Source organism: Rhincodon typus, chromosome 5 (genome assembly GCF_021869965.1).
Source record: "Rhincodon typus isolate 14 chromosome 5, sRhiTyp1.1, whole genome shotgun sequence".
Lineage (NCBI taxonomy): Eukaryota > Metazoa > Chordata > Chondrichthyes > Orectolobiformes > Rhincodontidae > Rhincodon > Rhincodon typus.
The window spans coordinates 37,955,064-37,980,006 of NC_063336.1; the positions used below are offsets into that span (position 1 = coordinate 37,955,064).

The 24,943-nt window shown below is 40.0% G+C and overlaps 1 protein-coding gene across 1 annotated transcript in view; it reads left to right on the forward strand.

The window, feature by feature from the left end:
• LOC125483111 (jouberin-like) overlaps window positions 1-24,943 on the forward strand; it is a 72,510-nt gene that overhangs the window by 3,536 nt on the left and 44,031 nt on the right. The window contains exons 3-5 of the mRNA XM_048596743.1: window positions 13,986-14,203; window positions 23,739-23,784; window positions 24,641-24,717. Of these exons, the coding sequence (XP_048452700.1) occupies window positions 13,986-14,203; window positions 23,739-23,784; window positions 24,641-24,717 (341 nt within the window). The remainder of the gene's footprint in view (window positions 1-13,985; window positions 14,204-23,738; window positions 23,785-24,640; window positions 24,718-24,943) is intronic.

Genomic DNA, 24,943 nt, shown 5'->3' on the forward strand with positions numbered 1-24,943 from the left:
ACCCCCTTCCCCTCCCCCATTTCTGATGAAGGGTCGAGGCCCGAAACTTCAGCCTTCCTGCTCCTTTGATGCTGCTTGGCTTGCTGTGTTCATCCAGCTCTACACCTTGTTATCTCAGATTCTCCAGCATCTGCAGTTCCTGCTATCTCTTGATTTCACTTATTTTTGTTCTAAATTTTTGGCTACACTGGCAATGCATATTGCTCATCCTTGGTTACCTCAAGGACTGTAAAGTCATCATATTATATGGGCAAGAGTAACCCACGATAGCTTCTTTTTGCCAAAGAAAGTGGGTGAGCTAGTTTATACTTTTCACCGATCTTGCAGCATTTATGACAATTGTCTGATCTTAGTGCACAAATTAATCTTTTTTGAAAAAGTCAGTTTCAAAATTTGTGTGGGGTTCGCACTAATAACCTTTGAATTTAGCCTTGCACCACCACAACTTCTTCACCCACTCTCCTCAGAGGACTGGAGGACCAGCTAAAGTGGTTCTAGTTTTCAAGAAGGGCAGTAGAGATCAACTAGGGAATTACAGACCAGTGAATCCCACATCAGCGGTAGGGAACCTATTGGAAAAAAATTCGGAAGGAGAGAATTAATCTTCACTTGGAGAAGCAAGATTTAATCGGGGATAATCAGCATGGCTTCATCAGAGGAAGGTCATGCCTAACAAATTTGATTACGTTTTTCGAGGAGGTGACCAGATATATTGATGAGTTTAGTGCAGTCAGTGTAATGTATATGGATTTCAGCAAAGCCTTTGACAAGGTCACACACTGGAGACTTATAAAGAAAGTTAAAGCACTTGGGATCTGAGTAACTTGGCAAGCTGGATCCTAAATGACATCTGCTGCTGATCTGTCTATCTGATCAATCTATCAATATCATCCTGTAGCCTAAGACATTCTTCCTTGCTATTAAGCACCTGGCCCATCTTCTTGTCATCCAAAAACATATTTATCACTCCTGCTATGTTCTCATCTTTACTGTTTGTATATATCCCGAACAATAAAGGACGCAGCACTGACTCCTGTTGTACACTACTGGACTCGTGATGTGGTTCTCTACCACCACCCTCCGTCTCCTACTACTAAGTTAATCTTGGATCCATCTTGGACCATAAACTAACATTTATCCTATTATTTTGTTTTCCTCTTTAACATTGCACTTGAGACACTTCCTATATGGATTGAAAGGCTGTGTTTCTTAAGTCTCTTCTAGTATCTTGGTCTTCTGAAATTAGGAATGAGCCTTGGGTCACTGTATCGCATTGCCTCCAGACCTTTAACAATTCAATTGTTGCTTGGCAGCCAAGAGCTGAACAGTAATCAAGGTGTTGTCTGACCGTAACACTGTAGAGTTTGATGATTTATCAAACTTATGTTCTACTGTTTGGTTATGAATTGTGGTATTCTGTTAACAGTGGTCCTGCTGTGGGTAGATATGTTGAATGTTCAGTTTCCTCACTCTTAATTTCTTCCTTTGCTATTTCAACACATTCAGTGTATGTTTCATTTTCCTATATATATGAAATAATACACACTTGTTAACACTAAATAATGTGCTGATCTTTGCCAATAAGTACATTTTGATTAATCTTTTCAATCTTATTCTTATGACTTAATTTCTCTGTTGCAAATTTGATCACTGCATTCCCTAATCCAAGTAGTTGACACAGATTAGGAACAGTAGTCATCCCAGTGCTCATTCCTGCAACCCTCACTCAGAATTCACTTTTCACCCTCTATACCTCTCTCTCACCTTCACCTCTAGTCCTGACTTGGTTTCTCTTAGAGGCAACTATTTTTGAGTTTGAGTTTGATTTATTGTTGTCACATACTGAGATACTGTGAAAAGTCTTGTTTTGCACGCTACACAAATCATACCATACAAAGTGCATCAGGGTAGCAGAACTGTGTAGAATACAGTGTTACAGCTGCAGAGAGAGTGATCAGAATTAATATTTGAGAGGACCTTTCAGAAGTCTGATAACAGCAGGGAAGAAGCTGTTCTTAAATTTTTTTTATGTGTATTCAAACTTTTATATCTTCTGCCCAATGGAAGAGAGTGTAGTAAAGTATGACTGGGGTGGGAGGGATCTTTGATTATGTTGTTTGCTTTCCTGAGGCATTGGGAAGTATAGATGGAATCAATGGATAGAAGGCTGGTTTGCATGATGAACTGGGCTGTGTTCACGAATCTCTGTAATTTCTTTCAGTCTTGGGAAGAGCAGTTGCCATACCACACTGTGATGCATCTTGATAGGATGCTGTCTCTGATGCATCAATAAAAATTGATAAGAAACTTTGTGGACATCCTGTATTTCCTTAGCCTCCTGAGAAAGTATAGACATTGTTGTGCTTTCTTGACTGTTGCATCAACGTAGGTGGACCAGCACAGATTGTTGGTGATCATCACTTCCAGGAACCTGATGCTTTCTACCATCTCCACCTCAGCACCATTGATGCAGACAGGGGCATGCCCTCCACTCAACTTCCTGAAGTAAATGACCGGCTCCTTCGTTTTGCTACGTTGATGTAGAGATTGTTGTATTTACACCATGCCGTTAAGCACTCAATCTCTTTCCTGTATTCTGTCTTGTCATTGTTTGAGATCCGACGTGCAACGGTGGTGTCGTCAGCGAACTTGTAAATGGAATTGGGGTGGAATTTGGCCACACAGTTGTGATTATATAAGGAGTTAGGAGGGGGCTGAGTATGCAGCCTTATGGAGCACCAATGTTGAGGATTATAGTGGAGGAGAGGTGCTGACGCCTGTTCATACCAGTTGCAGTCTATGGGTTAGGAAGTGGAGGAAACAGTTACAGAAGGGGGAACCGAGACCTAGGGCTCAGAGTTTAGAGATGAGTTTGTTTAGAATTATTACCCTTAAGGCAGTTGCTATCCGTTTCCAAGAATTATCATGATAGGTCTTGACTGTACAAACTGTGCTCATTCATTTCTGATATTTCATTTCCAATAATGAATCTGATGAAGACTTTTTATTCTTGGGATGTGAGCATTACTTTAATTGCCAGAATGTGTTGCCCATCCCAAACTGTCCATGAAAAGGATGTGGTGTTCTGCCTCTTTGAATCCGTGGTCTAGGTACACCCAGCTGCTGTTAGATTGGGATTCCAGAATTTTTACCCAATGATAGTGAAGAAACAGCAGTATAGTTCCACGTCAGAATGACATATGACTTGGAGAGGAATTTGTTGTGGTGGTATCCTCATTTGTTTATTACTGTTGTTCTTCTGGTTGTAGGGGCTTATGGATTTTGAAGTTGCTATTAGAGGAACCTTGGTAAGATGCTGCAGTGCATGTGCTGATACTGTTGAAGGAAGTGGATGCTTGAAGTGGTGGATGGCCTGCTGATCAAGCAGGCTGTTTTGTCCTGGATTGTGTCGAGCTTCTGGATTGTTGTTTGAATTGGATCCATCCAGGCAAAGGGATTATTCACTCTCACTCCTGATTTTTTCCTTATATAGACAGGGTTTGATGCATCAGGAAGTGAATTATTCCCACAGTATTTATATGACTAGAAGTGTTAAGTTCCTGGTCAATGGTGATTCCCCAGGATGAGATGATGTAAGCTTTGGCGATGATAATGAACATTGAGTGGAGATGAGTAGTTTCTCTTTGTTGGAAATTATTGTTATCTGCCAACAGTAAGTCTGTAGTTGACCTTGTTGATGTTGTCATTCTTTTTGTACGCAGTATTATTTCTCCCATTTCTGATTGTACATCTCATGTGTTGAGTGACTAGCTGAAATTGACAAATTTCCATGTAATTCTGTTTACCGTGTGAATTTATCTGTTTCAAATAATTTGAGCCTGCCTTGGAAGTAGCATCATATTTATATCAAAGAATATTGATTTTGCCTTTGTTAAATTTGTTTGCAGAAGGGATGTTCCTTATGTCTTCCTTGTTGAAGATTTTTGAGTTAAGGGATGGCCTGATTTAAACAGGAGTCTATTAACAGGATAGATAGAGAACTCTTCAAGAAGTTATGAAGTAAACCATTTTAAAAGTATTTCAGGAACTATACACACAAGAATGTTCCATTGCAAATCCAGCGGGAGCTGACCTTTGTAAAATGCAACATGTGAGCGGCAGCACAAGAAGTGTGAAGGTCCTGTTAAACTTAGATGAATATGCTTTGTATTACAGTTTAAAATTAGGATTCATTAGACCACAGACATCAAATCAACTGAGCTAAATACAAACAGCAAATTAGTAGGTGCAAACAACAGGTATGCATTTGGGAATAAAAAATTGAAAATGTGTTGCAGCTAACCAAATGGTAAGCTTAGTGAACAAAAAGGCCCCACTCCTTTTCACAAATTCCCATGTACTGTTAAGATCTTGAGATGGTTTGAGCATGATTATCCAGAGTCTTTGCTTTAAATGTTGAGGCTTAAGTTCCTTGTTTACAGTGAGTAGCCATACAAAGAAGAAATGGAAGACTTCACTAGAAGACCCAGCATGAATTAGAAAGTGAGCAACAATAGAGGAACTGCTGTGAGATAGGAAACACAATATGTAGTGTTCTTTTAACTATGAGCAGTCCACAGGATTAATATCAAAATTAATCAAATCTGTTATTTGTGTGGTCCATCACCAGAAGGGATGACCATGTTAATTACTGAGTCCTGGCAAATGGTTCACCATTGTCTTTGAGGGAAGGGAGCCTTCTCTCTCTCTCTCTCTCTCTCTTTCCCCCTACCTCCACACCCTCCCCGCTAAAAAATACACGGTTTCCCCTGAGTTGGGATTGTAACCCACACATTAGCTACATAAACATTTCATGAAGATGGTTCAACAACTTTTTTGGGGTCAAGATGTGGTTTGAAAGAGTGAAACCAGCTTCATTTTTTCAATTCTGTGTAATAATCAAATCTACCCTCTCCAGTACCTCATGTAGTTTTTTGTGGATTTCCTTTGATACGCAGCTTTGAAAGTCAGAGATTGTGCTGACTAGCCAATGACTCAGTGGTTATTTTGCCTACAAAGATGGCAGAGTTTGATTCCTGCAGCTGCTGAGAGAGCTCAAGTTTCAGTTCTGCACAGAAACAGACTTTTAATTCAGTTAGTGGATTGAACAGAAGCAGGGAAGTGCCACCTCGCAACAACATGGGAGATGTAAGGGTTCTTTGGTGGGTTAGCTAACCCTAGGGCAGTGATTTTAGAATGCTCTTCTAGATGCAGTATATTGGATTGTATTCACAAGCTGATGTTGAATTAAGACCTCCAACCCTTTCCAATTGTCCAGTAGTTTCCCAAAATTGATTATTGATGTACCTGAAAACTCCTGGAAACTCAGACGAAAAGGAGATGGTTTGTGCTTGTTCAAGAAATTGCTATTTTGTGCATAAACCTACCAAGTTTGTCAGAGGTAATTCCAGTTTTTTTCTCTTTTTCTTTCCTCAACTTGTCACAGAATTTCTAGATTAGAGGTTGAGAATTCTGCAGAGAGTACTTCACATCCTGATTTCCTAATGTCTGTCTACAAATCAGGAATGTGGTGGAATATTCTCCATTGGCTGGTATATGTGCATTGGCAACAACACTTAACTGGACTCCACCCAGGACAAAGCAGCCTGCTTGATTAACACCTGCATTCACCACCTTAAACTTCACTCCCTCCATCACCAATGCACATGGCTGCAGTGTGTACTACCTTCAGTGTGCACTGCACTAACTCACTGAGGCCCCTTACAAAAACAGGATCTCCACAAACTAGTAAAACAAGATCACCACAAGTTGTAAAACAAGATCAGCAAGTGCATGGGAACACCACTACCTGCAGGTTCCCCTCCAAGTTGCATGCCATTCTGACTTGGAAATATATTGCTTCGCCTGCGACCCTGTTACTAGGTTAAATTTTTGGCACACCCTTCCCAACATGACATGGACCACAGCAATTCAAGAAGGTGACATGACATAACCTTCTCAAAGGCCATTAGATTGGGATGAGCAATACATGCTGGTTGGCCTTGTCAATGAAGCCTGCAACCTGTGAAATAATAAAGAAAAAGTTTCAATGCTTAGAGAACACTTGAATTTTTCTTTCAGTCATAGTAATAATGATATGGAATCCAATACATGAAGGGGTCTTGGAAAATTATTCTCAAGTAAATTTGAAAGAACATTGAATATTATTGAAAAGGAAATATTTGTAGAGTTACGAGAGTGGAGGAGCATTATTAATTGGAGAGATCTTTATAGATCCAGCACTCTGTAGGCCAAATGGTCACTTCCTATATTGTGGCATTCTCTGATATGTGTATGTGCGTACATATTTACAGACTAAAGTAAACAGTTGTAAACCAACTTTAGAATTTCGATCCAATCAGGGTGTGTCATACTGTGTCAAATTGTTGCAATTGTTTGATCTATTTAAGGTAAAAATGATGAGGTAATAAGGCTACAGAAAGGAAATGCAACATTTCCACACAACTAATTTGAAAGTATCTTATTTAGTCTCAGATGACTACAGGGAATGCTACCTTGGACAAATTGTTAGTCATACCAACTTCAGAACTATTGCTTTCAATGGCATATGCAAAGCCACCACTTGATGGAGTAGTATCCACATATATAGATTCAGCATAGTTGGTTGATCCTTCTTTTAGAGTAGTTTCAAGCCTCATTGCATATAAGACATATACTGTAGACCAAACTTACCTTTGAAGTAGGATGAATATGTATATTCACCTGTGTGAAAGTGGATACATTTGATTATTCAAAAAATACAAGACCCTATATTTTTAAAAAAAAGTCAAAATTGCCCACAAACAAAAATGTGAGCTATGAATGCCTGTGACTCCATTCCGTATCTTTACCCTTCTGTCACCCTTCCTCATCCTTCGCCTCATCTTTCGCCTCATCTTTCTGTTCTTTTTAGGCTGGTTGTTTGTCTTCTTGTCCTCCATTCTTTCATTTTCTCTCTTCCTAATTCCTTTCCATTTCTCCTCTTCTTTTTCCTGTAAACTCATCTTTTTGACCTAATCTATTCTCCTTATATGGAAGTGCCAGTGTTGGACAAGGTCAGAAGTCGCATGACACCAGGTTACAGTTCAACAGGTTTGTTTGAAATCACAAGCTTTCGAAGCACTGCTCCTTCGTCAGGGGAAGCTAGTCACTTCGTCACTTCACCTGACAAAGGAGCGGTGCTCCGAAAGCTTATGATTTCACATAAACCTGTTGGACTATAACCTGGTGCCATGTGACTCCTGACATATTGTCCTTAGACATGGCATCTGTTATTCTCCCATGTCTCTGCGAAGCGCCTTGCACATTAAAGGCATCATGTAGGTCATACAAGTTATTGTTGGCACGCAAATATTTTATGGGAAAGTTGGATTACTTAAACAAATGATAGTAACTCTTACTCTTAAGCAAAGTTTTAACCAGACTATTGAACTACTGATCAATTGTTTTGAAGAGAGGTACCCTGAAAGAATGGTTTTCTCTCAGGTCCTGCCGAATATAGCAGTGCATCTTAGTTAACTTTTTTCTGTTTTCAGAGCACCACCATCTAGATTGAGCACTGGTTGGCAATTGAGTGGTAGGGCTTTGGTACCTGGTCGTAACAGAGTGTAGAGAGGAGCAATCAGAACTGATCTTGGAAGCTTGGAAGGATCAGTATTGAGGAAAGACCAAAGGAAAGGGTTAGTCTGATCAGAAGGGCTCAGGGCAGATCTGGAGAGCCAATGTTGAGGGAGTAGTGGGATTGGGGGACAAGTTTGGATGAGAGGAGTATCCGAGACCTTGTGTCTGGAGAGGATCATATGCTTGAAGGTGAGACAGATTGAAGGTCTTTAGTTGGGTGGTCATGGCGATAACAGCTTATTTGAGGGGTTGGGAGAGTGTGGGGCTAGGTGAGAGTGAGGGAGATCAAACACGTTGAGGATGAGATTGGAAAATGCAGGTACGCCGTTATTTAACCTCCTCGATCCAACAGTCCTCACCTCTCTTTATTCAGTGGCTTTCCCAAAGCTTGGGAAACATAGCCTGATTGGGTTAATTTTAAAATGGGGAGGTATTATTGCTGGACTGTTAATCTAGAGACCCAGATAATGTTCTGGGGACCTGGTTCGAATCCCGCCACAGCAGATGGTGGAATTTGAATTCAATAAATATCTGGAATTAAGAATCTAATGATGACCATGAATCCATTGTAGATTGCTGTAAAAATCCATCTGGTTCACAAATGTCCCTTAGGAAAGGAAACTGTCATCCTTACCTGGTCTGGCCTTCATGTGACTCCAGACCCACAGCAATGTGGTTGATTCTTAACTGCACGCTGGGCAATTAGGGGTGGGCAATTAATGCTGCCTACCCAGCAACACCCTCATCCCGTGAATGAATTAAGAAAAAATAGTGGTTACATCTGAGGTATGCAGCCTCAGTATAATATGTAAATCGCCAGTCTACCACAAGCAAGCAGATTGGTTGCCCATATCACCATTTTAACTGTAAGTAGGAGGTTGAGGATGGATTTCAGATTTTTTAAACATTTTTACATGTCATTCAACTGAAGTTCACCTGTTTGTGGTGATTTAAATTTGTCCCATGGTGTTTTATTCAAATTATTATATCTGAATGGGGATAACAATTGTGAGAAATGTTTGTTCTAATTATTTTTTACTGGCAGCCTGTTCATTTCAATGCATGTTACCTTTAAGATGTTGCATGACTGCACACATGATTTTAAATGGAACAAGTGGCCTCTGAGGTACCTTCTGGGTTGTTGCAGATGGAAACAGTGCTGTGATCATGTTTCTAAGAATATAGCAGTTATGGCCCCTAACAATTCAAGAGAAATAGAAGAGCAGATCTGTAAGCAAATTTCAGTGAAGTGTAAAAGTAGTAGTGTAGTGGTAGCAGGGGATTCAAATTCCCCAGCATTAACTAGGGTAGTCATTCAAAAGGTTTGGAGGGAGTGGTATTCTTAAAATACATCCAGGAGAGCTTTATAAGCCCGCATGTAGAAGACCCTACAAGAGAAGGAGCAGTCTTGAACTTGATTTTAGGTAATGAAGCTGGGCAAGTGGTTGAAATATCAAAGGGCAGCATTTTGCAGGTAGCAATTGTAACTTCCTTAGATTCAAGATTGTTATGGAATAGAACAAGAATGGGCCTGAAATCAAAGTTCTCAACTGGGGGAAGGCTGATTTTTAACAACATCAGATATGATTTGATCGGAATGAACTAGGAACAGATAGAAAAAGGGATATGTAAAGATAGTGGCATGTAAGATAAAGGGAAATCTAAAGTTTTACAAGTATATTAAGGGTAAAGGATAATGCAGGAATGAGAAGGGTCCTGTAAGGACCACAGTGATAATTTGTGCATTGAGCCAGAGGATGTAGGTAAGGTTCTAATGAAAATATTTTGTGTCAGTGTTCATTAGTCAGAGGGATGATATGGGAATAGAAACCAGGGAGAAGGTCATAGAGTCATACAGCATGGAAACAGATCCTTTGATCAACATGGTCCAGACCATGCTGAACATAATCCAAAACTAACCTAGTCCCACCAGCCTGGTCCTTGCCCGTGTCCCTCCAAACCCTTCCTTTTCATATATTTATCCAAGTGTCTTTTAAATGTTGTAATTGCGCCCAAATCCACTACTTCCTCAGGATGTTCATTCCACACGCCAACTACCCTCTGTGTCAAAAAACTTCCCCCTCATGTCTATTTTAAATCTTGTTCCTCTCGCCTTAAAAACATGTCCCCTAGTCTTGAAATCCCCCATCCTAGGGGAAAAAAAACCTATCATTAATCCTATCTATATCCTTCATGATTTTATAAACTTCTTTAATGTCACGTCTCAACCTCGTATGCTCCAGTGATAAAAGTGCCAGCCTGTCCAGCTTTTCTTTATAACTCGAACCATCCATATCCAGCAACATCCTGGTAAATCTCTTCTGAACCCTCTCCAGCTTAATAATATCCTTCCTATAACTGGGTGACCAGAACGGAAAGCAGTACTCCAGAAGAGACCTCATCAATGTCCTGTTTACCGTCAACATGATTTCCCAACTCCTTTGCTCAAAGGACTGAGCAATGAAGGCAAGCATGCCAAATGCCTTTTTAACCCCTCTGTCTACATGTGATGCAAACTTCGATAAAGTATGTTGCTGAACCCCTAGGTCCCTCTGTTATACAACACAACCCAAGGGCCTACCATTAATTGTATAAGTCCTACCCTAGTTTGTTGTACCAAAGTGCAATACCTCGCATTTATCCAGATTGAACTTCATCTACCATTTTTCAGCCCATTGACCGATTTGATGAAGATCTCTTTGTAATCTTAGAAAACCGTCTTCATTGTCTACCACCAATTTTGGTGTCATCTGCAAACTTACTAACCATGCCTTCTATATTCTCATCCAAATCATTTATATAAATGACAAACAAAGGAGGATCAGAACCGATCCCTGTGAAACACCGCTGGTGATGGCCTCCAGTCCGAAAAACAACCCTCCACTACCCACTGTCTGTCTCCTGCCGTTAAGCCCGTCACATATCCAATTGGCAAGCTCACCCTGAGTCCCATGTGACCTAACTTTACTAATTAGTCTACCGTCCAGAACCTTGTTGAAGGCTTTACGAAAGTACAAATAAACAACACCTACTCCTCTACCACCATCAATCTTTTTGGTAACTTCCTCAAAAAACTCAATCAAGTTTGTGAGACACGATTGTCCTCGCACAAAAGTATGCTGACTATCCATAAATCCTACCTTTAAAATCACCTCCAACAATTTACCCACCACTGAAGTCAGACTCACAAGTCTATAGTTCTCCAGTTTCTCCTTACAACCTTTCTTAAACAAAGGTACAATATTAACCACCTTCCAGTCATCAGGCACCTCACCTGTAATTATAGATGATATAAATATTTCTGCAAGGGGTCTTGCAATTCCCTCGTTTACTTCCCGCAACATTCTGGGATACATTAGATCAGGTTCCAGAGATTTCGCCACCTTTATATTCTCTGAGACACCTTGCGCTTCCTCTTCTGTAATGTGAACTGTTTTTAAAACATCAATATTTATTTCCCTGAGATCTCTAGCCTCCATTTCTTTCTCCACGTAAAAACTGACACAAAATATTCATTTAGCATTTCTCCCATCTCCTGGGGTTCAACACAAAGACAACCTACTCGATATTTAAGGGACACTACACTCTCTCTAGTTACCCTTTAACTTAATGTTTTTCTAGAATCTCTTTGGATTATCCTTATACTTAACTACCAATGCTAACTTATATCCCTTCATTGCTTTCCTGATTTCTTTCATAAGAATACCCCTACACTCTTCATATTGATTAAAACATTCAATTGAACCAAACAGTCTCTATCTAAAATAGGATTCTCTTTTATTCTTGACAAGAACCTCAATATCTTATTGTTCCTTAATCTTGGCAGCCTTACCGTTCACTCTAACAGGAATATAATGCCTCTGTACTCTCGCCATCGCACTCTTGAAAGTGTCCCACTTGTCAGATGTCCTTTTGCCTGCAAACAGTCTACTCCAATCAAATTTTGAAAGTTCTTGTTTCATACAAATAAAATTTGACTTATTTCAACGAAATACTTTATCGTTTATGGACGGCTTATCCTTTTCCGTAACCATTTTGAAACTAATAGAATTATGATTGCTAGACCCATAGTGTTCCCCTACTTTTACTTCAGTCACCAGCCCTTCCTTGTTGCCCAAAAGAAGGTCATCCTTGGTCTCATCCTTTTTCATACAGGGATATATCTTTCCTGTACTCTTGCCATTTCATCCTTAAATGCCTTCCACTGCTCTGACAGTTTTATCTGCCAGTAGCAGTTCTGAAGCCACTTGGCCTGAAGCATATCTTAGTAAAATTAGCCTTTCCCCAGTTTAAAACTTTCATTTTAGTTCTGAAGAAAGGCCACTAGACTTGGAATGTTAACTCTGCTCTTTCTCCAGATCTGCTGAGTTTCTCGAGCAATTTTTGTTTTGGTTTCAGATTTCCAGTATCCATAGTTGTTTTAATTTAGAAGTTTTATTCTTGGCCCATCATTATCCCTTTCCATTAGTATACTAAATGTAACTTGAGTTATGATCACTATCTCCAAAATCTGCTCCTACTGATGCGCCTTCTACCTACCCAGGCTCATCTTCCAATATTGGGGACTACCAATGATATAGATAGATTCACAATGCTGGTAGGGAAAGAGGTCCAGGATTTTGATCCAGTGACACTGGCGGAACAGTCATATATTTTTAAGTCAGGATGATGCATGACTTGGAGGGGAACTTTCCAGGAATGTGTTACCATGTTTCTGCTGCCTTTGTCTTTTTGGATGGTAAATGTTTTGGTTTGATATTCGGTAATGAAAAGTATTCTATCACACTTCTAAATTTAAATTAAATTGGCAGGGGGATGGAATTCAGACAAGTAGTTCAAAGGGGAGATAGTCTAACCATTTCCACTTGACATTCAACAGCGTCACCATCACTGAATTCCCCACAATCACTATCCTGACAGTTACCATTGACCATCAATCTAGCCATATAAATACTGTGGCAGCACGAGCAGGTCAGAGATTTAAGACCCCTGCAGCGAGTAACTCGCTTTGTGACTCTACAAAACCTCTACAAGGCACAAATCAGGAGTGTGATGACATACTTCCTAATTGTGTGATGAGTACAGCTTCAACAACACTCAAATGTTGACACCATTAAGGATAAAGCAGCCTGCTTGATTGGCATCACACCCATAAAAATTTACTCCCTCCACCATAGCACAATGGCAGTGTCTACCTTCAATAAGATGCACTACAGAAATGTAACAAGATTCTTTTGTCAGCACTTTCTAAACCATAAGCAAATAACTGAAAACACCACCACCTGCAAGTTCCCCTCCAAGTCTCGCACCACCCTGACTTGGAACCAAGGTGCTGTTCCTTCACTGTAGCCGAAACAAAATTCTGGAACTTCCTTCCTAGCAGAATTGTAGGTGTACCTACACCACTGGATATAATTGGTTCCAGAAGGAAGCTCCCCTAAATTCTCCTTGAGGACAATTAGGAATGGGCAATAAATGCTGGCCTAGCTGGTGATGTATGCATCCCATGAGCAACTTATTTTAAAAATAAATGATTTGGGAACACTTGTACACAAAAGTGCAAGATTGCTATAAAAATGTGCACTTTTGGTACTTTTGGCCAAGCAGTGTTGCTGTTTCATACTGGTTAAAAAATACAAAGTCTTGTCTCTGTTAATATAAAACAGCCAATGTTTTACCAGTGACGTATTTAAAAGGGTTCTAATGTTATTGATTGCAGTGTAAAAATAGCATTTACTAATTTAGTTTTTGATTGCATCTCTTTGTTGTTTATTCATGGGCTTTTCTGTCCAGAATTGTTCTCTTCATTGCACAATCACTTTCAGTGTTGTTTTGCAACCAGGAGCCATAATTTAGTGGAACCTGGTTGTTTGCTGGCTGTGCTCACAAAGTAGGAGCAACCTGGCTTTCCCTAACTAGATACCCAATAATGTGTCTAACTGTTGACTAAATTTACTCTCAAAAACAATTCATAAGACTCAAATTCACAGTTATTCTGCATCAAATTAAAGTTGTATTGGTTTGGACATCATCAGACTTTGGAATCCTTATGATGTTAACATCTCTAACCATATTCTGCTTAAGAAGAGAATACTGTGAAGATTGTGTCAAAAGCAATTTGTGTTATTAACAACAGTGAAAGGTTTTAAAATTGTTTCCGTAAGGTAGCTGTTTTCTGTCTCTGTTGTGGTAAAGGGTATTTCCATTCCCTTGCAACTTGTACAATTTCATTACTGTAAATTAGATATAAATGTATTTTTCTACAAATGTAACCACACAAAGCAGTCAATTTTATACTGTAATGTTTAAAGCAGCATAGAATGATGTAAATGACCATTTTTTTTTGTTGTCCCTTTATATCCTAGTTGCTCAAATGGAGGCTGAGACTATGAAAGAAGTGTGTAAGGCAAGCTTGAAGTCTGGAAACACATCTACACCAAAGGGACCTAGGATTTTTAGCGGCACTTTTGATAGTACTTTTGATAGTAGCACTGTATATAATGGCTCGTTTTCTTCAATTAGTCATTCATCTAGGATATCAATGAAAATGCAAAAAGTCAAACAGAAACTGGATACAGTCATGGTATGTACCATAAGTGAAATGCAAAGAAAATACAGATGTTACCTTTAGGACTCTATTGCAATGTTCGTTACAATACTTTGTACATGAATCGTATAAAGGGCTCATTCAAAGTCCTCTTAATAAGTACACAAAATATGCCTGATAGGCTGAGGAGAATTAGTTTGATGTTCCCATGCTGATTCTGAAAACATACCATTCGTCAATATTATTTACGAATATTATTTGTTTTAACAGAAACACTCATTAACAAGAATATTAGTGTGTGGTTATCACTTGACTAAGGGCTGACAGAGGATTGTGCCATTTTAATGTTACTGGACTAGAGAACTAGAACCCCAAGCTAATGGTCTGTGAACATGGGTTTGAATCTCACTATGGCATTTGGTGAAATTTGGACTCAATAAGAAACATCTGGAACAACTGTGCGCCCACATTCAACACTGCCTTTTAGGGAAGGAAATCTGCTATACTTACCTAGTCTGGTGTATATTTGACTCCAGATCCACAGCAATGACTTTTAACTGCCCTATGGGTAATAAGGGAAGAAATGCTGGCCTAGACAGCAATGCCCACATCCTATGAACAAACAAAAACAAATCTAGAAGAGGAGTCAAGTGAATGATGACATCTGAGGACCTTATTTTAAATATTGCTGATTAGTGGAATTCCAAATGGATATAGTCACTCGGTACACCTTAACTATTGCAAATAGCCGCCATTCAGCTACACCATTGTTATTTAGAAATACTTGCACATCAAAATGACACAACATTTTAAAATAAGTATTATTGTTTATACTTCATCAGCTCCAAAAACAATTTGGGTTTATTTGACAGCTTTCATAACTACAGAACTTGTCCAACAATTTGCGGCAAATTAGATGCTTTGTGAGTATTATCACCGTTATATGTAGGAAATTTAAAAATACATATAATAATATATATAAATATTTGAATAATACAAGACAGGAAATTTAAAAATAAACTTAATGCTTAGTCCATAAATCAACACTCCACAGAAGTGAGTTTCAGCAACTGTTTTGATCCCAATAATCACCAGTCAAACAAGACCACAGAAGTTGATGAGGACAAAAAAGCCACGATGGACCATTGGCAAAGCGTGTTCGACGGGAATGAATGTGATCAACACAAATTTTGTGGTATTTTGTTTGGAGCAGCATGCAGGGGCTTGGCTAGGATCCCTTTTGCTCATAATAAAAGTGAGGAGAATGGGAGTAGGTGGCACAGCCAACTTCAAATTATAAAACCAGGAGAAAGGAAAACGTGAAGAAAGGAATTAATAAAGGCAAAATAGCTATTTCATGATAGAATCCGTACAGTGTGAAAAGATGCATTTGGCCCATCGACTCTGCATTGAACTGCCAAAGAGCATCCCACCTAGACCCTTACCCTATCCCCGTAACCCTGCATTTACCATGAGTAATCCACCTAGCCTACACGTCCCTGGACACTACAGACAATTCATCATGGCCAGTCCACCTAACCTGCACGTCTATGGACTGTCAGAGGAAACTGGGGCACACAGTGAGAACCCACACAGACATGGGGAGAATGTGCAAACTCCACACAGACAGTCAGCCAAGGGTGGTTTGAAACCTGGGTCCCCGGTCCCTGTAAAAGGCAGCAGTGTTAACCACTGAGCCACCATGCTGACTCATTTGAGTGTACCTCACATTAATGTATAGAGATACAAATTCTGTATGTATTTAGGATGTACAGCTTTGGTCTGAATTCTGTGGGTATAGTATCTAATATTTTCAGTCAAATTCTGTTAATGATCTATGTGATGAATCCAACATGAGCACCAAGTTGTCAGGCTGGCAGTGTTGAATTAGTCCATTAATGTGTTGAAAATCAGTATCTCCATTTTCTGTTATAATGCAAAGTTTAATGTTTCGAATACTTCTTGCACGGATAGTAGAGGAATGTGCATTGATTCTAAAGTGATATTTTCTTGTATAGTATGACTTAATTCACTGGCATGAAATGTCAGTATAAATGACTAAAATCAATACTGATGCCAATTCAGCAAATATGCTGCAATATTTTATAATGTATCAACTAATTCATCACCTTTAAAGGATTTCATCCAAAAGCTAGACAGTATTTTTATGTTGATGACAGTTAATGGCATTGTTTTAAAAAAAAAATGAAACAAGTAGGAACCTTTTTGCAGATTATTTTCAAGAGCAAAATGCAAATACAGCTAAAGTAAGGAAGAAAGTTGGAAGTGGTTAAAAATGTAATAGTTATGAGTGTTAATAGAATTTAGGGAAAATAATTGGAATTAAATAATTAAATACATTTTTATGTTTTTGAGTTTTAATTTATAATGTGCTGGATTGAAGACCTGTGATCTTCAGCTGTTTGCTTAATTGTTTCACCAGAAGCACTGTTATGCAGTAAAACAGAATTGTTTAATTATTCAACACTGACTTTAATACTGAAGAGAAGGCCATCCTTATTTTTAGTAGAATTTGTTGTTCTGAAGCTCATGAAAGCCAGGTGTTCCTGATTTGTGAAGTCTTTGCCCAGGTGCATTCACCCTGTGGGTGTAATCCAGGGAATCCTGCCAAAATAAGCTACTTTCCATAAAAAATTAGCATTATATTTTCAATGGAGGCAATTGTTAGTGAGGCTACAGGGGCAACAAGATAGAGAATTACCGTGCGCTAGTGCTATTAACAGAAATATCTGTGGATGATGCACCTGTTTGTGTGTGTGGAGGGGAGCGGGGTGTCAGTTAACAACGGTCATTAAGATTTGTGCAAGCACATGTGGTCTTGGAATATTGTCACCTCGAGTACATTGAAACTTAAGATTGTTAGACCTATATATATATTTAGAGAACAGTTGTTTTAATGTGTGAGTGATTATATTTATTGTGCTGGAAAGCTAGGGATATCACGCCAGAGCTTTTTTTTAAACTCCTTTGTGTGTCTAATCCAATATTAAAATATAGTTTTCGGCCTTTTATGCAACCAGTCTGCCGGCTTGACAGTATAAAATGTAGTCTTCACTGTCATTGACCAAACTTGGCAATTTCAGACACTCAACTTCCTTTCTATGAAACTGACCAATAGATGCCAACTTCTGATATTGGTCAAGACTGGTATTTAAAGCCTGTTCATTGAATTCTGTCTTTTATCCAGCATCTTCACTGTCGTGAAGGCTACCTGCCTACATCTTTGTAAAATGTGCTGCCCCCTCCAGCCCATCTGCCAATGAAAACATTGTTCACTCATGTCTGTTTCAGTTCCTGGCTCAATAGTGAACTGTATTTTGATGGCAAATGCCTGAAGTTGGAGATGGGCAAAGCTTTGTCGGCATTCATCAAGGTGGACTGGGAATCAGGTTTGCAGCCTGCTCCATGAGGAGACAGGCAATTGGTGTAATTAAGGCCCTATTGTGGGCCATGTTTCATTTCCCCATCTTTTGTGGTGCCCTTCAGTTCAATTGAGGCAGACTTCTGAGGGCAGTCAGGCGACCATTCGAGTTACAGAGTGAAAGGTTGCATCTCTATCAGTTAACATTCATGCAAGGGATTTCCCTTCTGTCTGGACCCACAGGCTTCGCACCTCTAATTGTTCATTTCTACACAGGCTAGCCAAGGATACCACATGTTGTAGTGCCCTGGCTCACCTTCCTGTTTTGGCAACACTCACCTCATCCAAGGATACTGTGGGCTGAACATTGTTCCTGGCCCTCTGAGTAGCCCAACCTTATATCGTTCATGGGAGATGGGTGTTACTGGCTGGGCCAGCATTAATTGTCCATTCCTATTTGCTGTTGAGTAGTTGGTGCTGAGCTGCTACTTTGAACTGCTGCATTCCATGTGTTATAGGTAGGCCCAGGATGCTTTTAGGGGCTAGCCCCAGGTATTGGATCCAGAGACACTGAAAGAACAGCGATATATTTCCAAGTCAGGAAGGTGAGTGGCTTGGAGGGGAACTTACAGATTGTGGTGTTCCCATCTATCTACTGCCTTTGTGCTTCTAGATGGCAGTGGTCATGAGTTTGGAAAGTGCTATCAGAGGACCATTGGTGAATTTCTGCAGTGCAACTTGTAGGTAGTACACACTGATGCTACTGAGTGACATTGGTGGAGGGAGTAAATATTTGTGGATGTGGTGCCACTTAAGTGGTTGCTTTGTCCTGAATGATGTCAAGCTCCTTGTATATTGTTGGAGCTGCACCCATCCAGGAATGTTGGGAGTATTTCATAGCACTCCTGACTGTTGTCTTGTAGATGGTGGACAGGCCATGGGGAGTCAGGAGGTGAGTTATTTGCTGCAGGATTCCCAGCCCCTGGCATCCATTTGTAGCTACTGTATTTATATGACTAGTGAAGTTTAATTTCTGGTCAATGGTAATCCCGGGATTTTGATAGTAGGGGATTCAGTGATGGTAATATGAATGAATATGAAGGGACAATGACTAGATTTGCTCTTGTTGGAGAAGATCTTTGCCCAGCATTTATGTGGCACAAATGTTACTTGTTACTTGTCAGCTCTGGATTTTGCCCAGCTCTTGCCACTTTAGGGCATGTACTGCTTCAGTATCTGAACAGTCTTGAACGGTGCTCAACTTTGTGCAATTGTCAGCAAATATCCCTTCTTCTGACCTTATAATGGAGGGAAGATTATTGATGAAGCAGCTGAAGATGTTTGGGCCTAGGCCACTCTCCTGGGGAACTCCTGAAGATGTGTCCTAGACTAAGATGACTGATCTCTGACAACCACTACAATCATCTTTTGTGCCAGGTATGATTCTGACCAGTGGGGTGTTTCCACTGATTTCCATGGACTGCAGTCTTTCCAGGGCTCCTTGATGCCAAAATTGTAGGTGCAAAACTGTTTCAAATGATTTTATCTGTTTTTGTTTCCTTGTTTATTGATAGCTATTACCTCATTGGTAGCTTTTCTACTTCCTTCTGGTTAAACATAAATTATGTTCCTTTGTATTGAGTAAAATTTCAGGCAATGAATCTGTTTTTAATTCTTTTATAGAATATGGACATTTATTGATCCCTAATTGGGAGCGTGGTTGGTGTAAGCTATCTTTTTGAATTGTTTCAGTCCATTTGGTGCAGGGACAACCACGTTGCTGATAGGAAGGGAGTTTCCAGATTTTGAGCTGGCAACCGTGAGACAATAACAATATAGTTCCAAGTCAGGATGGTGTGTACCTTTGAGGGGAACTTGCAGGGGCTGATGCTCTGATTCATCTATGTGTAGGCCTAGTCTGCAGAATTGTCTGTCAGCACTCAATAAGCTTGGTTAATAATGATGTAACCAAAAAAAGGCACGATGGTAGACATGGAAGTCCCCCATTAGTGTATCCTGCACCCTTGTGATCCACAGTGCTCATTCAGATTATAGTGGTTGTCAGATATCAGTCATCTTAGTCTAGGATACATCTTCAGGAGTTCCGTAGGAGAGTGGCCTAGGCCCAAACATGGAGGAATACTGATCAATTGACCTGGTAATCAACAAATTTCCTTCTCGATATTTGAGACTTCATGACCTCTAAATTAATGTTCAGAATTCCCAAGGTAACTCAAAGTTTTGGCAGAGATCTGTAGCTCGGGTTGTGGATGCGGTTGTTGACTTGCTCAACAAGTTGGCATGTTCTCATTCAGACGCTTCGTCACCATGCTAGGTGACATCATCAGTGAAGCCTCCGATGAAGCGATGTTATTCTACTCCGCTCAGAATTTATACTGTCTGGTCCAATATGGTGAGTAGTGTTGTTTCCTGTTGTGATCTGTATGTGTTTGTATATACAGTCCAATTCTATGTGTTTGTTGATTGCATTACGGTTGGAGAACCATGCCTCTAGGAATTCCCGTGCGTGTCTATGTTTGGCTTGGACTACTATGATTACCTTGTCCCAGTTAAACTGATGGCCTTCATTGTTCGAGTGTACCGATATTAAGGAGAGTTCGTCATGCTGTTTTGCTGCTAGCTGATGTTCATGTATTCTGATGGCTAATTTTCTTCCTGTTTGTCCGATGTAATGTTTGTGGCAGTCGTTGCATGGTATTTTGTAAACCACGTTCGTTCTACATGTTGTGGGAATGGGGTCTTTTAATCCTTGTAAGTGTTTGCCACGACACTGAAAGATATGCAGGCTAGGTGGATTGGCCATGCTAAATTGCCCTTAGTGTTCAGGAATATGTAGATTAGGTGGGTTATAGGGGGATGGGTCTGGGTAGAATGCTCTGAGGGTTGCTGTGGACTTGTTGGGCCGAAGGGCCTGTTTCCACACCGTAGGGATTCTATGATCTGTGATTGACGTTACATTGGACAGACAGGAAGGAAACTAGCCATTAGAATACATGAACATCAACTAGCAGCAAAACGACAAGATGAACTCTCCGTAATACTAGTACAGTCAGACAATGAAGGCCATCAGTTCAACTGGGACAAGGTAACCATTGTAGCCCAAGCCAAACATAGATACGCACGGGAATTCCTAGAGGCATGGTTCTCCATCCATAATGCAATCAACAATCAACAAATAGAATTTGACCCCATATACAAACCCATACAGATCAAAACAGGAAATGACACTACTCACCATAATGGACTGGACAGTATAAATTCCTGGCGGAGTAGAACAACATCGCTTCATCGGAGGCTCCACTGATGATGTCACCTAGCACGGTGATGAAACGTCTGAATGAGAACAAGCCAGCTCGGCGAGCAAGTCAACTTCTCCCAGGGTAACTGTCTCCCGACCATACTGCTAAGCTGTCACCACTGTTAGGTACGTTCTGAAGGAAAACAAGACTTGTTCAAGTACAATGATTATTGTGTTTGGGACATTGGCTGTAGGATAAGATTCTATGAGCATGTCTGTGTAAGGCTGTTGCTTTGACTAGTTTGCCAATTTTGGCAGATGATAGTAAGGAGGACTTTGCAGAGTTGTTAGGTCAGAAACAACACCTAGTTGTTTCTGGTGCCTAAGTTGATGTCAAGTGATCCAAAAGGTTTTATTCCTTTGTGACTTTTTCTGTAGAGTTTTGGTGCAACTGAGTAGATTGCTGGGCCATTGCAGAGGCAGTTAAGAGATCCGTCAGAATGCTGTGGGTTTGGAGCTGCACGTATGCTAAATTCCTTTGTGATAGTTCCATAGCAGAATTTTCATTTCTAGTTTTGTTAAAAATACGCAATTAATTAAATGATGAATGCTACCAATTGCTACGGTAAGATTTGAACCCGTGCCCCAGACTTTGTTACTCGTCCAGAGATGTTACCATTGCACCACCATCTCCTTGTAGTGATTGTGAATATATTTCAACCAATCAAGAAAAACACATACTTTGCCGATGCAGTGCATACTTTGATAGTTACAGGATAAGTTGATGATATAGACATCAATAGAAAATGAATAAGAGACTAAATGGTTTCCATAAGACCAAAAGATTTAGGAGTAAAATTAGACTATTTGGCCTATCGAGTCTGCTGCACCATTTGATCATGGCTGAAATGTTTTTCAATCCCATTCTCCTCCCTTCTCTCCAAAACCCTTGATTCCCTTACTAATCAAGAGCCTACCTATCTCTGTCTTAAATACACCCAATGGTTTGGCTGCCACAGCCTTCTGCAGCAATGAGTCCCACAGATTAAGCACCCTCTGGCTGAAAAAATTCTTCCTCCTCTCAGTTATGAAGGGTCGTCCTGTCATTCTGAGGCAGTGCCCCTGGGTCCCAATCTCTCCAACTAGTGGAAATATCTTCTCCATATCCGCTCTAACCAGGCCTCTCAGAGATTTGTAAGTTTCAATCAGATTCCCACTCATCTTTTTGAACTCCCTTGATGCAGTCCCAACAGCTCAACTGCTTCTCATATGACCAGCCTTTCACATGCAGGATCATTCTTGTAAACCTCCTCTGAACCACCTCCAAGGCCAGTACATCCTTTCTTTGATACAGGGTGCAAAACTGCTCACAATGTTCCAAATGCATTCTGACCAACCATATACAGCCTCAACACTACATCTCTGCTCTTGTATTCCAGCCCTCTTGAAATGAACGCTAACATTGCATTTGCCTTTCTAACTGCCACTGAACCTGCATGTTAAACTTAAGCGAATCCTGAACTAGAACTGTTAAGTCCCTTTGTGCTTCAGATATCCGAAGCCTTTCCCCATTTTCCTACCAAAATAGATAACCTCACAGTTTCCTGTATTGTATTCCACCTGCCAGTTCTTTGCTCACTGTCCTAGCCTGTCCAAGTCCTTCTGCAGCCTCTCCACTTTCTCAATAATACTTGCCTCTCCACCTATCTATGTGTCATCTGCAAACCTAGCAACAATTCCCTCAGTTCCTTCTTCCAGATTGTTAGTGTACAACATGAATAATTGTGACCCCAAAACAGACCCCTGCAGAGCTCCACTAGTCACTAGCTGCTATCCTGAAAAAGACCCCAGTAACCTTACTCTCTGCTTTCTGCCAGTCAGCCAGTCCTTTATCCATGCCAGTACTTTGCTCCTAATGCCATGGGCTGTCAGGTTGTTTAGCAGCCTCCTGTGGAGCACCTTGTCAGAGGCTTTCTGGAAATTGAAATAGATCATGTCCATTGGCTCTCCTTTGTCTAACTTGCTTGTTACCTCAGAGAATTCTAGCATATTTGTCAGGCATGACCTCCCCTTGACGAAGCCATGTTGACTCAGCCCTATTTTACTATGCACTTGCAAGTATTTTGCAATCTTATCCTTAATAATGGACTCTAAAATCTTGCCAGTGACTGAGGTCAGGCTAATAGAGCTATAGTTACAGGTCTGCTGCCTCCCTCCCTTCATAAACAGTGGTATTGTATTAGCCATTTTGTCGTCCGCTGGGATCGTCCCTGACTCTAGTGATTCCTGAGAATTCACCACCAATGCCTCTACAATCTCCTCAGCTGTCTCCTTCAGAACTTTGGGGTGTCGTCCATCTGGTCCGAGTGATTTATCCACCTTCAGAACTTTCGGCCTCCCCAGTCACTTGGTGATGGGCACTACACTCCTCTCTGCCCCAACTCTTTTGAAGTTCTGGTATGCTGTTGATGTCTTCTGCTGTGAAAACAGATACAAAGAACATAATCAGTTCCTCCACCATCTTTTTGTTCCCCATTACTACTTTTCCAGCCTCATTTTCCACTGGTACAATGTCCACTCTTGCCTCTCTCTTACCTTTTATATTATCTAAAAAAGAACTCCTGCAATCATCTTTATATTACTAGCTAGCTTATCCACCTATTTCATTTTCTGTCAGCTTATTGCTTTTTTAGTTATCCTCTGCTGGTTTTTAAAGGTTTCCCAAACCTCTGGCCTCCCACTAACCTTCACTACATGATATGGTTTCTCATTTGCTTTTATGCTGTCCCTGACTTCCCTTGTCAGCCTTTTTTCCCTTTTCAAAGAGTGGCAAACTCACATTAGATGCAGCAATGTTAATGATAATAGAGTAATCTATTTACTTAATTTCAAAATATTTCTTTTTAAAATCTGAATTTTGTTTATTGTAGGCATCAGTACAACAGAGCACTTCAGAAATGGATTTTGCAAACCAAGGTATGTGAAAGGGTACAGATGCTGTTATCCAGCTCTTTGTGTTTTTGTCCATCCAGGCTACTGTTAAAACAGAACTTACTCCACACTGGTGTTGGATGAATTTTTGTTATTGGCTTGATGTGGTTTACACTAGAATAAGTCTTCGCTGTTCCATTAGTGGAGGAATCTATTGTTAAGAGGCATTTTATTACGCCAATCATTGACCAGTTGTTTAGATTTGCTAAGGTCCAGAAGGTAAAGGGAAAAAAGGCAAGAAAATATATTTTAAGGAAAATAGTGATGGGAAATTTAGAGCATGCAATTTTGAAAAGCTAAGATAAAAAATAGAAGAGTGAGTGAATTGCTGGAGGATGGCCAAATAAGTGGAGTCAATGATGAACAGAAAGGAGCTGTTGTGACACAGTAGTAGTGTACCTATCTCTGGGCGATAATGTGCACATTTAAATTCCATCTGCCTCAGAGGTAGGTCATACATGTCTGAACAGGTTGATTAAAATAATCAAATGATGAACAGAAAATCACATTTGAAATTTGTATTTATAATTATTTTGTTTTACAGTGAAGCGCAGACAAAAAAAACAGCATAAACTGTTGGATTGAGGGGGCTATTTCTCTGTTGTAGCTCCTGTATAACTCTGTGTAATTAGAGTAATAAAACCGACAACTGAGTGACTGCGTTACTTGTAATACAATGTTAAAATGTAGCATCATGTATGATTTTTTTAAAATGTAGCTGAGCCAGAGATTCTCCTTGACTATGTACTACTTTAGTTTAAACTTTGATTTTGCAATTATTTCTCGTACTTAGACAGAAAAAACTTCTTCAACCACATACTTATTCATTTTTGTTCAATAGGAGTGGCTCCAATGATGCCATTGGATATGATTTCGGATTCCTCTTTTAGTTCTGTGGGCAATCACTACTACAATAGTGTAAGTACTGATGAGATGAATCTAGAGCTGTAAAAATGTTGAGCTTTTACTTGTGAATAATGGGATGATGATTGCACATATCTTCCTTTCAAACTTGTACTAACAGACTGCAATGTGCACTTAGTTTGGGGCTAAACTTTGACAGCTCTCAGCAATTACTGATTAACTTGCTTCCCATTGAATGCAATGCAGGCAGCAAGGCAACTTCATGCTACCTATTCATTTC